The sequence below is a fragment of the Rhineura floridana genome, chromosome 8, assembly GCF_030035675.1.
Source record: "Rhineura floridana isolate rRhiFlo1 chromosome 8, rRhiFlo1.hap2, whole genome shotgun sequence".
Classification (NCBI taxonomy): Eukaryota; Metazoa; Chordata; class Lepidosauria; order Squamata; family Rhineuridae; genus Rhineura; species Rhineura floridana.
The window spans coordinates 28,372,950-28,399,841 of NC_084487.1; the positions used below are offsets into that span (position 1 = coordinate 28,372,950).

At 41.2% G+C, this 26,892-nt stretch overlaps 1 protein-coding gene across 3 annotated transcripts in view; it reads left to right on the plus strand.

The window, feature by feature from the left end:
• FGD4 (FYVE, RhoGEF and PH domain containing 4) overlaps positions 1-26,892 on the plus strand; it is a 170,870-nt gene that overhangs the window by 100,312 nt on the left and 43,666 nt on the right. For 2 of the 3 annotated variants that reach the window (XM_061638726.1, XM_061638727.1), the window contains exons 3-5: positions 12,195-12,375; positions 18,207-18,690; positions 24,460-24,549. In XM_061638726.1, the coding sequence (XP_061494710.1) occupies positions 12,195-12,375; positions 18,207-18,690; positions 24,460-24,549 (755 nt within the window). Of the gene's footprint in view, positions 1-12,194; positions 12,376-18,206; positions 18,691-22,057; positions 22,211-24,459; positions 24,550-26,892 lie in introns of those variants that run through there. The other variant, XM_061638728.1, reaches the window with a different exon arrangement.

Consider the following 26,892-nt stretch of genomic DNA (forward strand, 5'->3'; position numbering starts at 1 on the left):
GTCTATGCATTGAGTTTGATGGGAGTACTTAGGTCCCGTTCACATGGAGGTTTAGTGTGGATCTGGTGCTTTTTGAAGATCCTTTTAATTTGGACCATTTACATGACGTTTTTGCCAATGCAAGGGCATTCAGCTGCTATTGCCTTTAAACCCAGAATAAATCAATGCGATAAAAATCTGACATTTGTTTGAAAATCTGCACCCACTTTGGTGCCAACCTGCCATGTAGTTGCTTTTCCCCACTGTTTTTGGCTGCATGGGTTGTTCGCCATTTTAGATCCTCCCTGTCTCCACCCCCAACACTGTCAATGGACGCCATTTTGTTTCCTGTCACTGACAAACAAACTTCCAGTTGCTCTAGCCTTCCTTTCTCCCACTTCCCTCCGAACAAGTTCCCTCCCTCAGTCCTTTAAAGCAGCGACGCACTCTGTTTACTCACTATTTTTACTTCTCTCAAGATATATTTTTGTATGTTATGCTTAGACGTATGATATCATCCACATTGCCCTCCTCCTTCCCGGCCCTGTTGGGCGCCCTTTACTGCAGCAGCTTTGCCCAGGAGGCTGACGGTATCACACGCCGGCTGCTACAAGGCAAGGGCCACGGCAGACGGGCATCGCTGGTGCTGCCACTGCTGCTACTTCTTTCACTCACAGCCCCTCAGGAGGAGGAGGTAGTCCTGGGAGGGTGGCAGCGGTGGCAGAGCCCCCACCTGGCCCTTGTTGTATCTTGCAATTGCTGGCGTTGAAGGCACGCGCATGCACACCCACAGAAACACAAAAATATACACACTGCGCAGTATAAACATTTCATTCATTCATCACAAAAATGGGCTATGTGTAGAGGACATGAAACTGACAACAGAAAAAAAGTAATTTTGTGTCAGTTGCACCCCCCATTGTCTCCCAGCTTAGTGTGAATTTGACAGAAAACCCCTCCCCTTCTCGATCAGCGATGGGGATGTTCCGGAGGGAGTTAACATGTAAATTTGGGGGTGGGGTCACAAGGAAACAGCGATATTAATAAACATGAATGTGTGAAGGCAAACCAGCAAAACAATGAATTGGAAGGAAGGGAGGACGGACGTGTATGAGCCGTGGAACTCTATCTCGATGGAAAAAACTTCATATTCAATACATATTTTAGCTCCCATGTGAATCTGGCCTTAGTCATTCCTGATACATAGACACAGCAGAATTTTTGTCCTCAAAAGAGGCTATCTGGTGTGTCTCTCAGTGAGTCACTGTTCCAGGCTTACAGGAAGAATCCCCAAAACAGTGACTTTGTGCAGTAGCATTGAGAGCAGATAGTTCTTAGTGTTATAGTTGCTGGGTTATAAGAGTGCAGTGTGCCTTTTCTGTCAGAGATTTGGAAGCACTGCTTTATTCACACTGGCAGTCTTCCATTCTTTTCACCAAAATTATACACAGGAACCCGGAAAGCTGCCTTATACTGAGTCAAAGTGTTGGTCTATCTAGCTCAGTATTGTCTACACTGATTGGCAGCAGCTCTCCAGGGTTTCTGACACGGGTTTCTCCCACCTCTACCTGGAGATTCCAGGTGATACCAGCAAGGCTGGCCAGACCCCTTGCACAGGGTCTAGGGTTCTTGCTTTCTCGCTTCCTCCATAACTACAGAGAGTCCTTGTATGTTGAATTTTAGTTCACCTAAGCTCAAAGGTTATCAACAGCAGTCGTCCAATGCAGGCAGAGGATAGAGAAGGTTCCACTCAAGCTTTCTTGAGTCTGGGGAGCTACCAGAAATTTTCTGTTTGGGAGCCAGACTTCAGACAGCAGAACAGTCTTTTTATATATGCTATTTATTCATATCTTGCACACTACAGCTAATACAATGCATTCTAGGTGGCCTTAGCCATCATTGCAGAAACAGAAAAATAGGAATACATATCAGCATGAAAAAAGTTGCTGGATATCCCTCTAACATCAAAGTATAAGTTTTTGAAGACACATCTTAGTTAAAACAAGTTACAATAGATGAAGGGCTGAGTTAAACAAGTCATATTACAGAGCCAAAATCACAAAGTACATGGAAATACATGTCATGATACATCACCCATCCGATGTCATGCATGGAATAGATGGCTGGTCCTCCTGCTTTCTTTGACCTCCCACTCCAGCAGAGCTGAGGGGTCATGAATGCTATAAAATCTGGCCTTTTATACACTTTCTTATCAAAGGGAAGGCATGTTCCCATGGCCTTTTCAGTTATGCTGCCTGCTAGATGCAGCACTAGCTGCCTTTTCTTGCCATCTGTTCCTGCCTTCTCCTAGAGATGGCAAGTATGACCAGTGTCAACAACTGGTTGGCTTAATGTTGCAATATAAGGAGGTTCCTCTTAAACAGCTGGAATGTTGGCTGACTGCCTAGATGTCTTGTCTTATACTGTACATCAACATTCTCATTCAAAACACTACTTTGTTCAGAAGGGAGGGTGAAAAAACCCATTTTCAAAAGAGATAATTTTTCCTCTATGCCACTTATGCAGTAGTAAGCTATAAGCGAAGCCATTATAAGGAAATGTAAATGATTTCAGCACATTTTATGTATATTTCATGCCGATATCTGAGCTGGCCCATTACACAGGGATGGAACCTGGGACCTTTGGCTTGCAAGGCAGGCATGCTACCATTGAACTGTGGCCCTTCACCAAGTGGACAGTGCTGCACACTTCTTAGGCAAGGGATAGATTCACACATCTCTATAAACATGCACACATTACAAGTATGCAGCATAGTATGTTTAACTCCTTCAGCATCTCTTGCCAATATCAAAACAGTGTTGTACAAATCTGTGGTGTGACCACACTTGGAATACTGTGTACATTTCTGGTCACCACACCTTGAAAAGTATATTGTAAACTGGAAAAGGTTCAGAAAAGAAGAACCAAAATGATCAAAGGGGTGGAGAAATTTTCTATGAGAAAAGGTTACAACATCTAGGGACCACTGTCATGATCAGACTACTTTCTGGTGAAGTTTAGACTTACGGCTCCGATCCTTCCCTGCAGGGGTGGTGGACAGATTAAGATGGTCCACCCTGGAGACTAATGGAATCCACAGGATTCCTGAATGCCCTGGGGAAGTTCCCAGTAGATACAGCAGGTGACCCTGTTGAAGCCCTGATTACACTGTGGAACAGCGAGGCGCATCGGGCTGTTGACATGGTTGCCCCCAAGCTCCCTCTCCGGCATTTTGGAGCCCGGTTTGCACCTTGGTACACCAGTGAGCTAAGGGCAATGAAACAGACTGGACGACGGCTAGAGCACAAGTGGCGAAAGAGGTGCTGTGAGGTTGATCAGGCATGAGTAAAACATCATAACTGTGCCTACTGTGTGGCAGTGAGGGGGGTGAAGAAGGCCCATTTCTCTGCCTCCATTGCTTCCTCGCATAGCCGTCCGGTGGAGCTTTTCCATATTGTCGGGTCTGTTGACATTAACTCCAAGAAATGGAGTTTTAGACCCTTTGGAGGCTGTGAATTGTTTGCAAGGCACTTTGAAAATAAAATTGCTTGCCTCCATAGTAGTCCTGATGCCCCATCGACATCAACTGTAGTCCCCAATGAGGTGTCCAGTGCAACGTCTGCTGCAACTTCTTGGGAATGGTTTCAGTTGATGCGGCCTGATGATGTAGACAAGGTGCTTGTGTTGATACGACCAGCAACGTGACCTCTCCACCCTTGCCCTTCGTGGCTTATTAAAGCTTGCGAAGGAGATTTGACCAAGTGGATCCAGGGTGTGGTCAACGCATAATTGCAGGAGGGAGTGGTTCCAGCTGCCTTGAAAAAGGTGGTGATCCGACTGCTCCTGAAAACCCCCACCATGGACCCATTGGTTTGTGAAAACTACCGACCAGTTGCAAATACCCCCTTCTTAGGGAAGGTGATTAAGAGGGTTGTGGCGCAGCAATTGCAAATACTCTGGGATGAAACATTATCTTGACCCATCCCAAACTGGGTTCAGGCCTGGTTATGAGACTGAATCGTCCTTGGTTGCCCTGATGGATGACCTTTATTGGGAAAAGGACAGGGGGAGTGTGACCCTGTTATTCTTACTTGATTACTCCATGGCTTTTGATACCATTGATCATGATATCCTTCTGGGCCGACTTGGTGAGACGGGTATTGGAGGCATTGTTTTAAAGTGGTTCTGATCCTATCTTCAAGGTTGTTCTCCGAGAATAGCATTGGGTGTCTTTTGGCCCCCTAGCAGTTGTGCTGTGGGATGCCGCAGGGTACCATTTTGTCCCCCAAGCTGTTTAACTTCTATATGAAGCCCTTGGGAGCTGTCATCAGGAGCTTTGGGGTGAGGTGTCAGCGGTATGCTGACGATACCCAGCTGTATTTCTCAATAACATCTGAATTGGGAGAGGCTGTGCAAGCCCTGGCCCGCTGCCTGAACTTGGTGGTGGGCTGGATAAGGCCCAATAAACTGAGTCTGAATCCTAGCAAGATGCACTGTGGGTTGGTGGTTCCTGAGTTCGGATAATTGGTCAGTCGCCTGCTTTGGATAGGGTTGTACTCCCTCTGAAAGAGCAAGTTCATTGTCTGGGGTTGCTCCTGGATCCATCTTTGTCACTAGAACCCCAGGTGACCTCAGTGACTAGGAGTGCCTTTTATCAGCTTCAGCTGGTAAGACAGCTGCGGCCGTTTCTGGATCAGAATAGCCTGACCACTGTTGTCCACACACTTGTAACCTCCAGGCTGGATTACTGTAATGCACTCTATGTGGGGCTGCCCTTGAGGTTGGTCTGGAAGTTGCAGCTGGTGCAAAATGGGGCACGGTATCGCCACCATGTCACCCCGCTGCTGAAAGAATTGCACTGGCTGCCCATTTGCTACCGGGCCAAGTTCAAGATTCTAGTTTTGGTGTACAAAGCCCTATACAGCTTGGGACCAGGATACCTGAAAGACCCTCTTATCCCTTATATACCCAGTTGATCACTGCGCTCTGCAGGTGAGGACCTCCTGCAGATACCATCTTATCAGGAGGTCCATTCTGCACAACATAAGAAATGGACCTTTAGTGTGGCGACACCTACCCTGTGGAATTCCCTCCCCTTAAATATTAGACAGGCGCCATCTCTGCTATCTTTTTGGTGCCTTTTGAAGACTTTCCTCTTTCAACAAGACTTTGAAGTTGAGACCTTATCCCAGTGTGCGTCTGTTTTTGAATTGCATTTTAATATGTTCTTATACCTTCTTTTTAAAAATGTTTTTAATCTTATATGTTTTGAAAGATTTTTTAAGAAACATTTTTAAAGATGTTTTTTGTTTTAATGTGTTTTAAAGTTTGTTTTTATGATGTTTTAAAGTTTTTAATGCTTTTGTTTGCCGCCCTGGGCTCCTGCTGGGAGGAAGGGCAGGATATAAATAGTTTAGGAAAAAAACTAAGCTAGGAGGACATGATAGAGGTGTGTAAGATTATGCATGAAGTAGAAGTGTTTCTCTCTCATTCTCACTCACTCACTCACTCTAGAACCCAGAGTTGTCCAATGAAGCTGAATGGTGAAAAATTTAGGATGGACAGAAAGGTAATATTTCCCCCCCCACACACACAATTTATAATTAAACTATGGAATTTGCTTCCACAGATATAGTAATGGTCACCAACTTGGATGACTTAAAAAAGGATTAGACAGATTCATGGAGAATAAGGTGTCCAGCGGCCACTAGGTATGATGGCTGTGTACTACCTCCAGTATCTGGGAAGTATGCCTCTGAATATCAGTTGCTGGGGAGCAAAAGTGGGTAGTGCTGTTTGTGCTGATGTCCTGTTTGTGGGGTTCCCCTCTTCAAGAAGATTCTCCAGGATATATGACCCAGATATTAATATTATTCATACATCTGAAGGAATGGTTTTATTGTTTTTAGAATTTGTACTTTTTCATTTCATTTCATTTTGCTGTATGCCATTTCAGTTGCTTCAGACTGTGAAGTGGTTTATAAATATGTAAAATAAATAACTGTATTTGGCCACTGTGAGAACAGGATACTAGACTAGATGGACCTTTGATCTGATCCAACACAACTGCTCTTAAGTTTTTTATGGAAGGTTGTTTTTAATATTCATCCCCCTGCTCAAGATGCTTGCTATGGTACAGTTTCATAGTCATTAGCACCACCTCAGCTGCTACTTCCTCCATTCAGTCTTATTCCCCAGGATAATTCTGTGGCCTCCTTTTTCCTCTCAGTCATTTCCAGTTGTAACAGTTTATCATCTCTCTCAGTTAGCTTGCTGTTCAATTTTATGGCAATTATCAGATGTTCACTGGCCTCGATTTGCCTGTCAATTCCAGGGAGAAAACAGAGTAGGAAACAGTCCAGAGTACCTAGGAGCAAGTAGGGGATGGATTTTAAAGAAGATTTGAAGAATGCTGTCAGATAATACAGCTATAATGAGCAATTACAACAGTTCCAAGAAGAATAGGGTAACAATAACTGTCCTTTCAAAAATCCTTTCATAATATTTTCAGAAGAGCTCTGTGAACACAGGGAGTAGGAACTTAAGGACGTATTAAGAAGAGCCTGCTGGATCAGGCCAATGGATCATCTCATCTAGCATCCTGTTTTAACAACCTGATGCCTGTTGGAAGCCTATAGGAGGAGTTGGTGGCTCAATTACAGAAGTTTAATTACTGAAAGAAACAGGGTTCGTTCGTTCTGGGATGTTTAAAGAATTGTGAATTATGTTATTTTTTAGAGCATCCTGTGTATTTACTGTCCTTGCTGGACTGATTTACTTGAGCTGTAGTGAGTCCTAAGGAGATATTAAATAGTGTGTGTGTTTGTGTGTGCATTCACGTACATGTATGTGTTCTTGAGCTTAGAGGTAACTTTATCTTGCTTGCTTCAAATTCATACTTTATAGCTTTACTTGACAACTTACTTGTTGTGCAAGACTTGGGAATGCCTTTGCCTTGCCAAGGTTTTTGTGTGGTTTTTTTTAATGTTAACATTTTTACTCTTTGATTAAGTTTGGAATTTGGAGATTGTTATATATTTTAATGTTGTGATACTTTGATTTTTGGTTGCTTTGGGTTTTTGAAAATTAAGAAGGATATCAGTTTTAAAATAAACAGAGGTCTTCTGCCACTGATTTGTACTCCCCATTACTCGAGCAAACAACCCGTGCCCTCAATAGGACCCACAACTGAATGTGAAATTTTAAAAACATGTGTGCACACTCTTGTGTGCTATCAGCCAACCTCCACTTGACAGGATCCCTAAAGTGCAACACTTAAATGCAGTTGGAGAGACAGGAGCTTCTGCTGGGCAACTTCTCTCTTTCTCTCCCAGCAGCTGCATATTGAGCCTACAAGGTTCATAATACCAAATGTGCATAATACCAAATGTGTTGAGAAGCCGCTCTCTCCCTCTGTGTGTGAGAGAGGGACTGGCTTGGCTGTGGTTAGTTGGGATTATAGAATACACTCTGCTTGCTCCTTTGCCTCTCTCAGGCTTGTGCCCTTGGCATTGGAAATGTTTTTTGGTGTGTGTGTTTAATTTTAAGAAACCCAGGCCCCTACTAACTTGTGCTTAGGTATACTTTCCTCTGCAGGACTGTTTCTAAGTGTGACTTCTCCGTGCTGCTCCTCCCCATTCTCTATCTTTCTGTCTAGGTTCTGTAGTATTATGATTAGTGGTGATGGGGACCTACACTGAATCTAAAAAAATGTAAATGTATTGCCTTCAAGTTGATACCGACTTATGGCGATCCTATGAATAGGGTTTTCATGGGGCTGAGAGGCAGTGACTGGCCCAAGGTCACCCAGTGAGCTTCATGGCTATGTGGGGATTCAAACCCTGGTTTCCCTGGTTGGACTACAACCACTACATCTAAAGAGGTTGCTAAAATGGGATGAATTCCAGCCTTGCACAGGGAAATTGTCTGGATGTCAATTATTCTTTCAAGAGGGAGTGCTTTATTTTGAGTTATTGCTGAATCCTGCAAGCAACATTTTAGGTTTGGGGACATGCGAGGTAGAAGTGACCTCTGAGCATATGCAGAGTGCTTTCCCTTGCAGTTGAGTAACCTGAGATAAATGCTTAAATTCATGTTCAGTAACATTGAGCTTACTAGATACTTGCTTCCAGTGGACACAACTTGGTTTGGTGAGTCCTGGGGTTGTCTGATCGATCCAGAATGAATTAATGTACACTAAAGGGCCAACTTGCACATTACATGTCTCGTATTTTATTTTATTTTATTTCAATTAATTTTTATTCAAATTTTCAAAACCAAAACAATACAAAAAGAAAAAACACAAATCAATAACTAATACAATAAAAAAAATTAAAATATTGACTTCCGATTTGTCGTAGTTCAGCTATAAGTCTATAATATATAACAAGCCTGTCTCTTAATAGATTATAAAATCACCTTCCTCCAGCGGTTATCTTAATTGGTATCAAATCTCATTAACATCATATCATTTTATTCTTCCACAAAAAGTCAAAGAGAAGTTTCCAATCCTTGAGATATATGTCCATCAATTTTTTTTCTAGATAAACATGTCAATTAATCCAACTCAAGTCTACTAAGTCCAGTAATTTCAAATCGCTCTTCTTCCATTATCCTTGTTGGTTCCATCTTCCATCTTTACGCACCCAATAATCTTGCTGTCATAGTCATATAATAAGAGTCTGATAGGAATTTCCTTTATCACAGATATTTCCTTGCCATCAATTCCGAACGTATCACTGAAGTATTGTTGCAAAGCCGCATCTCTGTTCCTCTTTTTTACAGAATACACTAGCACATCTCTTGAAGGTTTTTCCATTGACACAAAACAGGGATTAATTCTGTAAACTTTCTCCATTTCAAGTTCCATCAAATCCTTCCAGTCCAGGAATTTTTTCGAACCGATAATATCTTTATCTCCAATCTCTTCATCAATTCCTTCAGGGACAGCGCTGAGTTCCAAACCGTAATATTTGTCTCCAGGATCCATCACAGCCAGGAAATCCAAATCTTTTTCCAGGTCCATATTTAATCCAATCTCCATAGTTTGAACCTTGCCTTTAATTTTTCTTTCATCCTTTTTTGGTTTTCCAGATCTATCTTTATTCTCCTTTCTCATAGAATCCTAAATTTCTTTCAGCTCCTGTCTCATTTCGTCAAATTCAATTCTCAACGCTTGACTATTATTTCTCAGTTCTTGTTTTATTGACTTAATCCCATTCATTATTTTCTGAAACATATCTAAAGATAAAGTCCCTTCTTGTACATCCATGATCTTCTTAATTGTCATTCTTAAAACCAAAGGAACAAAACTCCTTCAATTTTCAATGTCCCAAGCAAAGAGCAATTTATTTTTTTATCCAGTTACAAAGGAGTTAATTTTTCAAACCAACTGACGTCACACTCTAGACAGCCCTTATCTCTTATATGCCCAGAAGTGCAAAAACAGCTTTAGTTCACAGCGTCCAAATAACTAGTAGCAGAAAGAATGAGCAGATTTGTCAAAAAAAAAAGTAGACCAGAAAAAATAGTCCCAGACATATATTACACAAAAGTCTTATAAATCAAAAAGATTTTTCTTTTCTCTTCCAATCAGAAACCCCTCATCCGTTGTAATCTTTATAATGCTAATTTCCATGTCAGCTTTTTGCAATTAAAAAAAGATAGGCTATTTTTATTTTCTTCCCCCTTAGTTCCGTGAGTAAAAGAGAAAGTTTTGACTCACCCAGGTTTTCTTAATTGCTGGTTCTTTGACAAATCTCTTTAGCTGTATAGATAACAAAATAATGACCATAGACAGGAGAATGCTTGCCTGTTAGACCGTTTTTCTTTGAAGAAAAAAAAACGGCTCACTTATTCAGCTGAGCTAGCTAGAAATCCTAGCTCCGTCCGAGCTGCTGGAAGACCTCCTTTCACAGACAATTCTGACGAATTCCAGTCTCCAACAAACACAACAAAGCTGTGTGGGAAATCTCACGTTTCTTCCTTATCCGGAAGAAATTATCCCCAGTCAAAAAAAACCCTTCTGACTGGATTTAAAACTGAAAAAGTTTCATCCAAGACGGGAGCCCGTCTCAGAGGCTGCACAGGCGGAGGGATCCTCCTGGGAAGTCCACATGTCTCGTATTTTAGATGGACATCTAAAGTATAAAAACTGTGGACAAACTTGTATATATAACTGCACATACTGAACACACAATATCAAGCCAGGATTAGTTGCTGCTGCCTGTGCAAGTGTATGCTCAGTACATCAAACCCGGGTTTGTGTAAACTGTGAAAAGTTCTTGAATTTGGCTTCATGTTTCTGCCAAAACAAAAAGGAGCTCTGTATAAAACTGAGCAAAACTTTCAGCACAAACATCACCTGTGATTGTGCAAAGATGAACCAAAGAGATGGCCCTGAATGTTTAAACAGTGGTATTTTTTTCTTTTGCACTAGTTAGTATTGTCCAATGTTGGCATCAAATACAGTGTTGATTTATGGCATGTTTCAAACTGTAGAAAGAAGGAAGTAGGTTGATTGTGGTAAAGTGGGTTGTTTCTCTTCCCTCCTTGCCTTTTCTTGTTTTATCACTGGAAGAGCACACTAAGCAATGAACAGGCCTGGTGCCAGTGGGCAGCCAGGTTGGGCACTGACAAAGGGCTCCAGGGCTGGGGCTGGTCAGGTGTAGCTCCACAATCCACGCTAGCATTGGGTTGTGGGGGATGTGCCTCCCAGGCAACACCACCACCACCACTGGCACAGACTGGCCGTGCCACTTCCCACATCTCCACATCAGCGAGTGCATGCTTCCCATCACCCAAAATGGAGGGGGCATCAACACGCCCCCATTGCCATCTTGGGTGATGGTAAGTGTGTGCACTGAGCAAGTTAGCACGACCAAGCCTATTTAAGATCCGGGTGGTGGTAATGCCGCCAGATAGCTTCCAATACTAGCACTGCCACTGCCTTCAACGGCCCGCTGCAATCTGGTGCTGGCCATGGCAATTAAAGTTAAATATGTTTGGAAAACATCAGATGCATGGTGGGAAGGGGAAAGAGCTGGTTATATCAAGTGTTAAATTGGATAATAGGTGAGTAAAGAAAATCCCTTCATCATCATAACTCTATAGAATAGTGAGAGGCGGAATGGTTTTCTTGCAAAACCCTTTACTCTTAATATAATAATACTCACATTCATAATATTCATAGACCTGGTCTTGAATGTTCAGATTGCTTTGCATACATTATCTCAGTTATCCTTACAACAATCCTGTAAAGTAGATCATTCTTATTTTCCTCATATTGCAAATGGGGGAGGGGGTGCAGAGGCTGAGAGAGGGTGGCATTCCTAAAGCCACCTAGTGAATTGGGAAGGGCTGTAGTTCAGTGGTAGAACATTTGACTTGCATGCAGAAACCCCAGCATCTCCAAGTAGGGCTGAAAATGTTCCCTCCTTGAAACCCTGGAGAGTTGCTGCCAGTCAGTGTAGATAATAGTGACCTAGGTGAACCAATGGTCTGACTCGGTATACGGCAGTTTCCTATGTTACTAATTCATAGCAGAGATGGAATTTGAGCTGGGGTCTTCCACATCCACACAATCTTATGCATGTTTATGTACTGCGTACAATGGGGCTTATTCTCTTGGATGTCTTAGATTGCAGCCGAAAGAGTTTTTAAAGTGATATTGAGATAATTTTGCTTTGTAAGAAATTGGAAGTATCATGTTGGACAAAACTTGTTTCAATAGAAAGGCAGAGGGGCCAAAGAGGAGAAAGTTGTGGTTACAGGAGGAGGAAGGAGAGGGCCCTAAGGGGGCCCACTGCTACCTTATTGCTCTAGGGGCTCAGAAAAACCTAGAGCTGGCTCTGCAGTAGGAAGCTCCATGACATTCTTTTACACTACCATATCATTTGTGTGATATGTCCATTAACCTTGTGACTTTGCTTCTTATTGATAACATCTCTTGCTTAAGTTCCTGAGGAGTAGTAGGCTAGTGAGGGGATAAATAGACAGTTTTTGTGTTTTTTAATCATTGCAGAGCTCCTTTTGGGTTTCCAAGACAGCTATGTGGAACAAAATCAAAACCAGAAATCTAAGAAATCTGATGATCTTGGAAAGGATTTTAACAATCCCATAGACCTGTTTTTGAGAGTCACCATTTTAAATAGGTTTGATATATGAAATGCCTACCAATGTAAAATATGGTATAGTGTGTTCCTTTTTCTTCACAGTGCCTCCAAAGCCATTACATCTGCAGAATTCACAGTCATCCATTGCCCACCAAACCCCTAGGCATAAAGCTTTATATACTACGAAGCCAAGAATGGAGGAAGTTACACCTACCTCTTCTTGCGTGTCAAAAGAAAAAACTAGCAAAGTGTCTGATCTCATCAGTCATTTTGAAGGAGGCAGGTAAACAAGTTTGTTTCATTTTTATTCAAAGGGTACAAATTAAAAGAAGCATAAGTTATAATGAATGTGGAAATGGTGTATGTTCCACTTTTACAGCATAGAGAGTGGTTGCGCTTGATCTAGTGAAATGCAAAATTGGGAAGTTGATACATTTTGAAAATTCAGAGTGGACTGGATCTTTGTTGTAAAAGAATACGCAGACTCTTAGGACATGTGTTTTCAGAGTGACCCAGAACTCAATATTTATATGCCATCTGAGTGTCTTCTGCATTCAGAAGGGAAATGGGCTTTCCCCACAAATATATCCATGCAGAACTATAAGAACAAAACCATTAAGCACTATGCTAACATTTTGAAGACTTTTTGCAAGCTTCCCTCACCCCTATTTTGTATTTTTATTTCCATGTGGAAATTCTGCTATAGGGTCTGGGGTCACATATAATATTAAACCATGGTTTGTTTAATGGCTGCATTCAGATGTAACACTAAACCACAGTTTAGCGCACTTTGAATGAGCCTCAGATTCATGTGATTGTTCAGTTCCTTTTTCTTCTCCAGCATAACAAAGAGGAGATTGGAAACACCTGCTACCATTTTCACATAACAGTTTGTTTTACTCAAACTGAGACAAACTGTCAGTAGTTTTACAACTTCAAATTGTAATTTTTCTTATCAAGTCTTGTTTCGATAAGCCATGGTTAAAAAGATCTTCCCAGTTTGGAGAAAATAAATAACTGTTGTTATTTAAATAACTGTGGTTATTTTTTGAAAAGATTTTTTAAAAAATATTTTAAGATGCTTTGTTTTTTAAAGTGTTTCAAAGATTTTTTTTAAAGATGTTTTTAGTGTTTTCTCACCTGGTTGCCTCTCTGGGCTGCTCCTGGGAAGAAGGTCAGGATATACATTTACTACTAATAATAATTATAATTTGAAAATGGAAGAATATACTTTTGATCCCCCTGAGATTGCTCTGAAGGGGGAACAGGCTCATGTATATACTGCTGAAACATAATTAAAAATCATAGTTTGCATTCTGTCCAAACTTGGTCAATGTCCACTCTGCCCAAATTCTGTGGTTTGTATGGGGCCAACAAACCAAGAAGCCACTGGATCCTGATTTTCAAAACATACTGACTGTAGTTTCTCTTACATCTGAATTCAGAGACCATTCGACAGACCACAGTTAAGTGTATTGTTCCACCTCAAGAAGCTCCATGCTCCACCATGGAAATCAGAGCGAATTTATGATGCTGAGTGTTGAGCAGATGGGAAACTAAAACAGACAAGCAGCTCTAAACCATGCTCTGGCTAATTTGCCTGAAAGCTGAAATCACAATTTGAGTTCTTAACTATGGTTAGCATAAACCATGGCTTCACATTAGGTCAGAACCCAGCCAATATTAATGGCTTGTCAACGAGGGTTTGGATTTAAAGAACCACCACAAGCCCCTTGGGTTGTATGGTTGCCTTCTATTGATTTACTTGGGCATGAACTAACTCCCTAATAGTGCTTCTCAATACTCTCCACCTGTCATTCACACTGCCTCCATTCAACATGCCATCACACTATGGTCGCTCATTCTTGTACTCAGTTACACACACACACACATTCAAAGAGTTGTTCAGATTTGATGTCCCATGACAACGAGGCTGATTATGATATAAACAAAGAGGGTTGCAGTTATGACAGCCATAACCAAACATACCTAAATACCAATATATGTGCAAAGAGATTTCACATATATATTATAGCAAAATTCAAAAACAGGATACAGATCCTGTTGCATCCTAACATATTGCAAATCTTAGTCTATAAAATATTACTAAACAGTATTTAAAAGTAACCATAACAAAATTGCTTTTAAAATCATAGCTTGAATAACTTAAGAACAGACCTTTTAAACCTTGCTGGGAATTCCCTCCCGCTTCCTTTGTGTCATCTCTCTCTACAGAAGTGGCACCCTGATTGCATATCAGTTCAAATAAACATATCATAATTTTTAAATTTTCTGTCCCACTCTTCATTGTAATATGATCTCAGGGTAGGTAACAGCCTACACAAAAGCATATCAGTATCAAATCAATTAAAAATCATAGCAGACAAGTAAGTATATGAAATCCAGTATACAATATTCTCCAACTATCATACTCCGATACCAAGGTCCAAGCTTTGTTTTACCAGAAACCCTATTTTCAGTTGATGCTGGAAACTAGCTATTGTTGGCACCAGTCAAACCTCCGGGACATGAGTGTTCCGCAGCCTGGGTGTAATCACCGGGAAGGCCCTGTTTTGAAGTCAGAACTTGTTAAATGATGGAATAAGGGAAGGGCCGTCGCTTAGTGATAGAGCCCATGCTTTGCATGCACAAAGTCCCAGATTCAATTTTTGGCACCTCCAGGTAGGGCAGGGAGGGACCCCTATCTGAAACCCTGGAGATTTGTTAAGTATTGGCATTTATTTATGAAAGCATTTATATACCATCCTCTCACAAATCATCAGGGCAGTGTACAGCAGTATAAAAACATAAAAACAATACAAAATCATCATAAGGCAAATTCCTATGCTGCTTATCAAAATGACCTCTTATGGATCTCGAGCCCTGGGCAGAAGGTACAGCATGAGATAACTGGGTCCTAAACCGTTTAAGGCTTTATATATCAAAAACCAGCACCTTGAATCGGGCTCAGTGACAAACAAGGAGCCAGTACAGATCTTTCAGGACCGAGGTTATATGATCTTGCACAACTGCTCCAGTCAGTACCTTAATGGCTCTGTAGTCTCTGAACCATCTTCAAGGGTGGCTCAACATAGAGAACATCACATTAATCTTAACTGGTAGGTTATCAGGGCATGCATTGCTATGGCCAGGCTATCCCTGAAATGGCCATAGTTAGTGAACCAGCTGGGCTTGGAAGGAGGCATTCCTTGCCACTGTGACCACTTGCTCTTCCAATGACAAGGTGGAATCAAGGAGTGCAGATTATACCCTAAAACTGCATATCTGCTTTTTCAGGGGACTGCAATCTTGTTTTAAATAGGTTCACCACCACTAATTTCTGGGGCCAGGAACCAACAATCCACATCATCTTTGTCTTATCAGGATTCAGCTTCAGTTCATTGGCTCTCATCCAGACCATTTCTGTCCCCAAACAACAACTAAGCACTTGCATAGCTTCACCTGTTTCTAGTGGGGAAAGAGAGCTGGGTGTCATCAGTGTTCTGGTGACCCTTTAAAGAAATTGGTCAGGTTTTCCTTTAGAACAAGAACTCAGAGGTGGAACAATCTGCTGTTCTACTCCCCTTCCATGGGACATGGAGAAGGAAGGGAACCACCGCACGACAGTAGAGCAAATTCCATATGAGAAAGTTAGTAAAGTTAGAATCTCTCTCTCTCTCTCTCTCATACTGAGGGAAGTTCAACAATGGACACACTTATCTGATTAACAGACTAACAAAACACTGGTATTTTGCCACCTTTTATTTATTCATTTATTATTTAAAGCCATTTTTATTCCATTCTTCAGCCAAAAAGGTTCCAAGAGCAGTTTATGAGATCAGGAGTGACCCAGGAGGAGCAAAGCATCTGCGATCTCCAGAAGTCAGCTTGCTTGCTTCTTTGCTCTAAGTCATGGCTTGGCTTAGTGTTGGTGTGTGAACTGGACCAGGATAGGGGAGGGAAAAAGCCAGCATAGGCACCAGTTCTTAAAGTTACAGTTAAAGCCAGTGGGACCAAGAGCTGTTCAGACCTATATTCTCCCAGCAATTTCTCCTTCCTCTCTTACTGCTTACCTAGCTAGCTGGCTGGGGATAAAAAAAGGTGGCAGGCCTTACCTGCAGCATCTGGGCTTCCCAGGTGGTCTCCCGTCCAGGTAGTGACTGATCCCCTGCCACTTATCATCCCAGATTGGATGAGATGGGCTTGCTTGGGGAGGTATGCTTGCAGGCACCAGAGACTGTGCCTCCTGCATGCCGCAAAAACAAGCTTGCTGTGGGGAAAGGCCAGCCTAGTTGTGGAAGTGGGGCCTGGTTAGGCCTGAGGTATGGAAAGCTGATGGATGGTGCTAAAAAGAGAAGAGAGGGAGGTAATGTACCTGAATCTCTCTCAGCTTTCAAATATGTGTGGATCCAGTGGGTGCTAACATGAACCTAGGAAGAAAGCAGAGCAGGTTTTAGGGAATGGTCGAGGTATGCAGCTAAAACATGGGTTCTTAACAATAGACCCTTGTGGTATGTTAAAGTGGAAAAATTAGTAGGATTGCAAGGATGACAATTGCACTTAAGGGGTGTGCCCAGGTGCAGGGAGAAGGAGCGTGTGTGTGTGTGTGTGTGTGTGTGTGAGGGAGAGGGAGAGGGAGAGGGAGAGGGGGGGTCACATATGTTGGGGAAAGTAGATAGACTGTTGTTCATCATTATCACCTAAAATGGGCTTACAAATTTTAAAAGGTGGAGAGAGAACTGAACATCAGCAGTGAGTACATACTCACTGTAGACATGCACAGAGGAATGAATGAAGAGGCTAGTATGGGGAAATAGATAAAAGGAATTATGAGAACACGTGCAAAAGGAAAATAATCAAGCTTCAGCAAACATTAGGGCAAAAATTGGAACATTGCTACACTTAGTTCATGTGATGCATATGCATTTGAAATCACATTTTATAGGGAGAGACCATTGCACAGTGGATGAGCAGAAGGTTTCAGGTTCAATCCTTGACCTCTCCAATTAAAAGGATTAGTTAACGTGGTGGGGAAGACCTCTGCTCCAGACTCTGAGAGCCACTGCCTGACAGAGGAAACAATGCTGGGCTAGATGTGCAGTTAGTTCGACTATGTCTGGCAACTTCCTGTACCCATTCATATGCTCATAGTAATCCATAGAGAAAAATAATAATAAAAAAGAATGTAACGCTTTGGCAAGGATTGTTGATATATGTTTAATGTAGTTTACAAGAAAATAATAAAACACATGGAAGGGGTAGGAAGTAGATTAAGGCTTAAGCAACATGTGATGTACATTGAAGAGCAGTGTTTAACATCAAATAATGTTGTTTTTTTAATAGTTAAATGTGTGTGCAATGTAACAAAGTAGGAGCACAATATACAAAAATTGCATCTCCAGTTTTGTGTTACCTGTCATGAGACAGACAAAGAAGGAAGTAAGGCTTTTTTATCACCATTTGAACACTGAGGCACTTGGTACCTGTGATGGTAGCAGACTTAAGTTTTTAAAATCAGGATGTTCATAACATCTTAGGACTCCCAGGTGTGGGTGGAGTAATCAAGAGAGTAAGAGGAGTTTGCTGGTGGGAGGATGCTTAATGTAACATCCTTCCTGGTTTTGTTTTTCTCCATCGTGAGCTCTGATAACTGGAAGTCATTTGGTAGAGAGAAGAGCACCCATTGGAGAAGGCTGTGTAGACACAGGAAAAGTTCAGATTACCTTACCTTTTGCTCTAATAATTGGAGAAACCCCTGCTGCTGCCACTTGAGTATGTTGTGGCTAGACCTGGTTTTATACGAACAGGTCTTCTGCTGTCTTGTGTGATTTAAGCCTCAATAGGTAGCAAAACACACCAGCTGCAGTACATTGACTATCATGGAGCTTAATCACAAGTTTATCTAAGCAAGTCCCAAGTATGAATAGCATTGGAGCTATTCTTAGCCTTAAGTAAGATGCTCACCATTTGCTATGCATATTTTTGGCTATATTTTGTTTGTTTCTCTACTGATACTGCTTTTGTTTGTAAAGAGGGTAGGAAGGGTGTTGTACTTACATAAATTGTTCATGTAATGTACATTAGCTTTCACTGTCTGTCTTTTATTCTTTCTAGTCCATCCATTCCTAGTGAGCTGAAGAAAGAATCCTTTGTTCTAAATGTTTCTAAATCTCAAGGAAAGAATGGGTCAGCAGCATCACCTCAGCCAAAATTCCTTACCCAACACCCACTACAGAAGCAGGGATACAATACAGATCAATCTCAGGATGTACAGAATCGCACAGCCAATGGAGAAGTAGCACAGAACCAGTTGGACTGCAGGGACAGCACATTGCCAGTTCATAATGCCAGTAGGGTTGTTCAAAACGACAATGCATTATTTGACAGCAGCTTGGTAAATGGAGAAAGAGAGAACACTAGTACAGACTCATTGCAAACTACAGTGGCCTACAAAGGGCAAACAATCAACAGCTGTTGTCAGACTCCAATTGTGAACACATTATTTCCATCTGGAAAGGAAAACGTAGAAATGATTACCAACATTAAGGATAAGCAGGTTGAGGAGCACAGTAAGCAAGACTCGCATGTGGAGACAAAGGTAAGGCATGAAGTTTATAAAGAAAAGTGCAATATACAATTGTAAAATAAAAATGTTTCTAAAATAAAAACAAAATGCACCTTCTGCTCTGTTGAAATATATATGCCTTTGAAAGCAATACAGACAGTTTATATTTGTATTCAGATCTGTTATTTATAGTACTAATACATTTCTGAACAATCTACAGTTTGAAGAGTACATCACAGGAAGCAAGAAATTCAGCTATACACTTCAGTAGACTGGCTTTGTACAGTATATAATTTTAAAGTTTGAGTATGGCCCCCTTTTTCATGTAGATACAAGATAGGCTGTTGTTGTTGTTAAATATATATCGTGGTTATAAATTTATGTCCAGCAAACAGATGATAAAGCACTAAAAACATCTTAAAAACAAAACCTCTTAAAAATGGTAAAGATATGTTTAAATATCTATAAAACATCTTGAAAAAATCCTAAAAAACAATTCCAATACAGATGCAGACTGGGATAAGGTATTTATTTAAAAGGCTTATTGAAAGAGGAAGTTGTTCAGTAGGTGCTGAAAAGACATCAGAGATAGTGTCTGTCTAATATTTAAGGGGAGGGAATTCTAAAGGGTAGGTATCACAACCCTAGAGATTCGCTTCCTATATGGTACAGAAAAACTTCCTAATAAGATGCTATATGCAGGAAACCCTCACCTGCAGAGTGCAGTGATTGGCTGGGTATATAACGGGTGAGATGATCTTTCATGGACCCTGGTCACAAGCCATATAGGGCTTTGTACACCAAAATAAGCATCTTGAACTTAGCCCAGTAGCTAATTTGCAGCCAGTGCAATTCTTTCAGCAGCAAGGTAACATGTGGGCAATATACCCCAGTGAACTGTCACGCTGCCACATTTTGCATGACGTGCAGCTTCTGGACCTCAACCTCAAGGGCAGCCCCACATAGAGCACATTCCAGTAATCCTGCCTGGAGGTTACCACTGCATGGACAACAGTGGTCAGGTTATTCTGGTCCAGAAACAGTTGCAGTTGCCTTTCCAGCTGAAGCTGGTAAAAGGCATTCCTAGCTACTGAAGTCACCTGGGCCTCTAGTGATAAAGATGGATCCAGGAGCACCCCCACACTATGAACCTGCTCTTTCAAAAGGAGTACAATCCCATTCAAAGCAGCCAGTTGGCCAATTATCTTGACTCAAGAACCACCTACCCATTGCTTCTCCATCTTGCTTGGATTCACAGCCAGTTGATTAGCCCTCATCCACTGGTCTAGGGCTTGCACAGCCCCTCCTGATTCAGATGTTACTGAGAAATAGAGCTAGGTTTCATCAGTGTACTGCTGATACCTCACCCCAAATCTCTTAATGACCGCTCCTAAGGGCTTTATATAGATGTTAAACAGCATTGGGGACAAGATGGTACCCTGCAGCACCCCAGAGCACAACTGCCAGGTACACGCAATATATAGCTATAAATCTATAGCTTGTTTTTGTGGACCACATTCTGTTTATACAAGGCAAAAACTCTGAAGGAGTCAATATTTCTATGAAGATGAGTGGTATCACTGTTTTAACTTGGCAGCCTGGATATGGAAGTAGTTGAGGGAGATTGCACGGAGGAGTTTCCTACAAAGGAAGATTCTAGCTCTGAACCAGAGACTTCTCACTTGTGTAGGCAGTCCAAACCACACATTGTACTTTCAGACATAGAAGGGCTTCTTCATTCAGTATAAATGGCTGGGTCAGTACTTTTTCCCTTTGTGAATGTCCACATCGGTACATTAAGCTTAATGCCAACCAATACAGGAAGGACATCCGAATTATGAAATGGGTGTTGGCAGTAATTTGCAGGAAAAGGCCGAGACAATAGGGTGGTGGTACAATAATATATAGGAAGTAAATTGGCAAACACCAAGAGAAGGTAACGGAAGGAAGCAGATCAGTTTGAGCCTCTCACCTTCTGGATGATGAACTAATGTTATGTCATGTGGCCTTTACATGGTTATAACTCAGAGGGAGCTGGTGTTTTGTGGATTCTGTGCCATAATTCATCTGTAATGTTAAATTTAATGAACTATACAGAGTCACTCTAATGGGTCTTTTCCCCTGGAATTTTCACCACACTGGGAAATGACACACCCATGGAAAAGATACTCCCTTAGAGGGCTATGATGTGTAAAGGGCACCTGACAGAAGCAGACAAGAGGGAGTGCTAGTACATTCTGTTATTCTGTAATATATTAAGCAGGAGAGTGATAAACATTGTGAGGTATTCATCATTCCATGCTGTGATATCCTGCTGTGATTTGTGGAATACAAAAAAACTCACAATAAGGTAGGCTTCTCCTTGGAGTTCAGAGTACCCTAATTATAGCCAATATTCTCTGATTTTTACATGGGTAGAGTGTAGCCAGCTGTACAAAGAAAAAAGTCCCACCTATTGCTTCACCTACCTTTTACCTTTAGATCTGCCCAGCACTGACATGTAGCTTCTGGAAGTTTGCCCAGGAGGATATGTAGCCCTCAGACTAGAAAAGGTTCCTCACCCCTGAACTAGAACATACTTTGGTTGTATATATAGTGCCTATGTGTATTGCTGCATGGGGCAAATATCACCTAGGGAGGATCATTTGAATCTGGGAAACTGCATGAAAGGCGCTGAATTAACTTCATCCTCCCCTGTGCCTACATCAGTCTGACGTAATTGTGGCTGCTTTTGACTTTTTTTTTTTAATCTCATCTAGTTTCACTGTAATACATAAGAGTGTAAAACTAGACTAGAGAAACCTGACTGATAATATGGAAAGCTGGTATTACAGAATGAATATGGAGGAGGAAGTTTATATTTGTAATAGGGGATAATTCTAACTAATATTATCTGATACAATTCCTGAATACTTGTAGAAAAGGTTTTCGGTATAAAATTTTAAAAGGAAGCTGAAAGAAAATTTGGAAAGGGATGCAAGAACTGGAAGATCTTGATCTTTCGTTGCAAACAGCTTTTGTATTCTGATGTAGCACTTTTCCTTCATATTTCCTTTCACAGAAATAATTCTAAAGCACTCCCATGGAGAAAAAACATAAGCTATGAAACTGAATATACAGAGATACGGGAACTGGTGTTAGCTATGTCCTGGCAGAAACAGATTGGGGTTTTTTAAAAGTTAAACGCAAGGGCTAATTTTAGACTTATTCTGTTTTCACTTGCTTGTTCCCATTTTAAGTTCCTTTACAATATTGTTTTTCTTATAGACTGTCTCATATTCCATAACTTGCATAGAAAGAAAAAGCAAAATTCATAACCTGTAGATGTGGAATGATACTTATAAACCAGGCTTGACAGGTATATATATATTCATGCAGCTATGAGAAGTGTTTAAACCTCTGTGTTCTGGAACCTTAGAATAACATTGGCCAGTTGGCTAGCCTTACTCTGGACAGCAGAGAATCAAGCATCAAGGAAGAGGTGGAAACTGTAACCATCCAGATGTTGATTATAACTTTCATCAGCCACAACCAGCATGGCCAGTGGTCAGAGGTAATGGAAGTTGTAGTCCAGCAACAACTGAAGGCCTGCCTTAAAACTTGAATGCAGGAGTCAGCAGCACACTCACCTTTGCATCTAATGTACTTTAAAGAGAAACGATATATGGAAAGTACAATAATTGGAAGCATTTCAGAAAGTAGCAAATAGCCTAACAAAAATTCGCATTTGCTGGTGTCAGTTTATACTGTACAACACAAGGTTTAAAATATGTTGTTACCTGCATTCTCTAAAAAGCCAGTCTCCATAATGATCAGCTTGATTCATATGCATAGTCTACGAGCAGAACCAGGATAGCTTCACCTATTAAAATAAAAGCAGGTGCAAATGAAAGATTTATCCCGTAACATGTGAAGAGACTATATGTCTTGTATGTTCATTATATGCATACTGTGAAAATGTTGCAGAGAACTTGGACAAACTGCAGATTCCTGAAGCATTTTATTGAGCTCACCAAACGATATAAGAAAGGGGGAAAGCCATGTTGCCTATCATGGGGAACAAGCAGATGCGCACTACGACCATAGTAAGAAATGAGCACTGTGTTTTTGTTTGCTCCCTGCTCCCTTCCACACACAGGTATTCTCACATGCATTTTCTGTTTCTTGTTTAGCACTAACAATAGCTCTCCCATAACATCAAAACTGACAAATAATTTGACCTCCAAATCAGAATTGCAGACCCTCTTCAAATCTCTGATTCGGGATTAGAGGATAAGCCCTAACTACAATTTGCTGATTTGTATGCTGTGGCAAGCTAGGGCTATACAAGGGACCAACTGATGGAAAGCCATATGTGAGTGGGGAAAGTGAATGCTTAACCTGCAACCCATTCATCATAATCCAAAATGATATTTTAAAATGTTCCATATAAACAATGTATGCCAATTAGTTAAAAATTGCAACTAAATTTCTTCATCCCTCATTACTATCTGCAATCCTGCCCACAAAAACCCAGCTAAATGAAGATACGGATTTGAAACTCTTCTTGAAGATGTCCAGGTTAGCACTTCAGCAAACTTATAAGAGGAGGGAATTTTACATAGGAACGGAAATAATATTCACATGTGCTTTTTTTCTCTCCATGTAACAGAAATGAGTTCTAGTTTTTCTGTCTTCTGTCTGCTAGGAGTTCAAATGTATAATTTCTCCATTTCATTGGGGACTGTACTGTGTAGTTCTGGGTGGCTCATTCAGTGTTAGTGTCAGGCATAAAACACTTTCCTTGTACTTGTTCCTTCCTCAAAATGGCTGGCTGTTCCAATAAATGAATGGGATTTTAAATCTGAGGGCAATCCACAAATTTGCATTTTTCTGGTCATGGAATTGATCAAGAAAGTAATATATTTTACACCTTTGGATTGGTCCTCTGTTGAATTAACACATCAATCACCTACAGTACACAGGTTCGTAGAAAAGTATTCAACTTGTAGAGCAGTTGGAGTTCATGGGTGTTCAGGCAGTGAGAGAGGAAGAGTGATTGCTGGACAGTCTGTCCATTGTGATTAGCCCTGGGGAGGAAATATTCAATACACTTTCCTTACAGATACCACTTAATGATACATTCATGTCCCAAGAGAGCAATATGGACAGTGTGGTGTGAGCATTTTTGAGGTCTGTCTTAATAGGTTTGTTGACATTATGCTAACTAATGGGGTTGATTTTAGTTTTGTGATTATTACAGTAGAAACAACCTACACTATGCCCTATTTTTCCGATCAGTTGTTGCCACTGTGAAATGGGGGGTTTCTCCCGCTATATACTGATTATTTTACATAGTCATTTGTGTGTTTGCCTTTAATGTGCAAAGTGCTTTAAAATATTTGACCACAAATTAGATGTATATGTGTTAATTCTATGCCAGCTTTAAGGTTTAGTGGTCTGTTAAAACTCTCCCTGCATTTCTGGGGGATGGAGGAACTTCTCACAGGCTGTGAATATGTCTTCCTCCCACTGCTTTCTCCGTGTGACAAAATGAAGTTACCCAGTATTTTAAATCCAGTTATTTAACAGACGATGTATATATTTAAACTTTTTATTACCTCTTTAGTTCACCACTGTGGAACAGGAGGATGAGCCTCTTAGTTTTTTCCACACTCTGGACCTCCAATGATTTGGATTGGGTGAAGGAGAGAGCCATTGTTTGATAAATGTAAAAAAAAAATTTTTGCGCAAAGGCAGCGAAATTGCAATAATTGTATTGTAACTTCTTCATTCTGAAAAGAAAATTGAATGTATTTTCAGGAGACAAATGAACAGAAATGTTACAATATTGCCAATGAGCTTTTGCACACAGAAAGAGCTTATGTCAGCAGACTTGCTCTCTTGGATCAGGTAAGAAGTGAATTTTTTTCTTTAAGAAATGCTGTTTCTAGCCAAAAATTAATATGAGGAAAATATTTTATACTAGCATGGGAAAGTTGGTTTGACCACTAAATCTATTTTTTAAATTAACCAGTGGATAACATCAAAAGAACCCTTACATGTTTGCTCTCTTGTTGTTGCTAACTCTTCTATCCTTCTGCTTTACCTTTATGAATCTCTAATACCTTCCCCCACGTCTTCTACATCAGGTGTGGGGAACCTTTGGTCTTCCACATGTTGCTAAACTACAGCTGCCATTAGCCCCAGGAGGGATGATCAGTAGCAAGGGATGATGGGAGTTGTAGTTACAGCAACATTTGAAGGTCCAAAGGTTCCTCACACCTATTCCACATCATTCTTTCTGTTTAGTTCCTCTGCAACCCTTATTCCTGTGTGAGACCATGGTATTGGGGCCTAGAGGAGTCAAGGATATTTGCTTCATGTGGGAATATAGGAGTTAGTTCTATGTATTTGTTGTGTTTTTTTCTATAAAAATGTTTGTTGTGCAAAACTGAATAAATGCAGGTGGATTTTTAAAGGAATGTATGAATTACGCCATTCATCCATCTATTACTATTATATTTTCATTCTTTCTTTTGTTACCTCAGACCCAAAGATCTCTAGGTGACTTACAACAAATTTAATAACAATTTAAAATAGATTTAAAAACATACAATATAAAATCGTAAAGCCCAAATAAAAAAGGATAAAACAGCCCACATCAAGGGCCAAAGGTTTTTGCCTAGTGCCTAAAGATGGATAAAGAATATTCCAGGCATGCCTCCCTAGGGAGAGATTCCACGGCCAAGGGGCCACCACTGAAAAGGGCTGTTATCGTGTTGCCACCCTCTGAGCCTCCTGCAGAGGGCACACGAGGAAGGATCTCTGATGACGAATGCAAGGTCTGGGTTGGTTTTTATGGGGAGAGGTGGTCCTTGAGATATTGAGGTTCTGAGCCACATAAGGCTTTATAGGTCAAAACCAGCACTTTGAGTTGATCCCATAAACTAATCAGTAGCCAGTGAAGCCATGCCAGAGTTGGTGTTATATGTGTGGACCGACTTACCCCAGCCAACAAGCTGGCTGCTGAATTCTGCACTTGCTTCTGGACCATCTTAAAAGGCCACCCCATGTATAACACATTGCAGTAGTCTAACCTAGAGATTACCAGTGCATAGGCAACAGAGGTTAGGTTATACCTGTTCCAGATAGGGGCACAGCTGGGCCACCAGTCAAAGGTGATGGAAGGCACTCCGTGCGCAATCGAGGCCACTTGAGCCTCAAGCAACAGTAATGGATCCAGGAGAACCCCCAAGTTATGTACCTGATCCTTTAGAGGGAGTGTAACCACATCCAGAACAGGCCACAACCCATTCACCCAGACTAGAGAACTACCCTCTAACAATACCTTGGTCTTGTCTGAATTAAGCTTCAGTTTATTGGCCCTCATCCATTACCGAAGCAAGACACCAATTTAGCACATCCACTGTCATACCTGCAGATGTAAAAGAGAAGTAGAGCTGTGTGTCACCAGCATATTGCTGCGAACATACTTCAAAGCTCCAGATGACCCCATTCAGTGGTTTCATGTATTTATTTATTATTTGATTTATATCCTGCCCTTCCTCCCAGCAAGAGCCCAGGGCGGCAGATATGTAGATATTAAATAGCATGGGGGATAGAATTGAGTCCTGTGGGACTCCACATTGAAGGTTCCACTGGACCAAACAGCATTCTGCAAACACCACCCTCTGAAAACAGCCATCCAAGTAGGACAGGAACCACCTCAAAACAGTGCCACCTATTGCCAGCTTGGACAGCCGCTCCAGAAGGATTGTATTGAAAGCCGCTGAGCGATCAAGGAGAATTGATAGGGACATACCCCCCCATCTGTCTCCCAACATAGGTCATCATACAGAGCAACCAAGGCAGTTTCTGTGCCGAAACTGGGCCTAGACCCTGATTGAAATGAATGTAGAAAATCTGTTTCATTCAAAAGAACCTGGATCTAGTTCAGTATTGCCCACAGTGACTGACAGCGGTTCTCCAGGATTTCAGATGGGGGACATTACCAGACCTAGGAGAGCCTGGGAGACCATGGTTTGAATCCCCACACAGCCATGAAACTCGCTGGGTGACCTTGGGCCAGTCACTGCCTCTCAGCCTCATGAAAACCCTATTCATAGGGTCGTCATAAATTGGAATTGACTTGAAGGCAGTACATTTACTTTTTTTTTTACCAGACCTACCTGGAAATGCCAGGGTTTGAACTTGTGCGTGCAAAGCAGATGTTCTGCCATTGAATTATGGCTT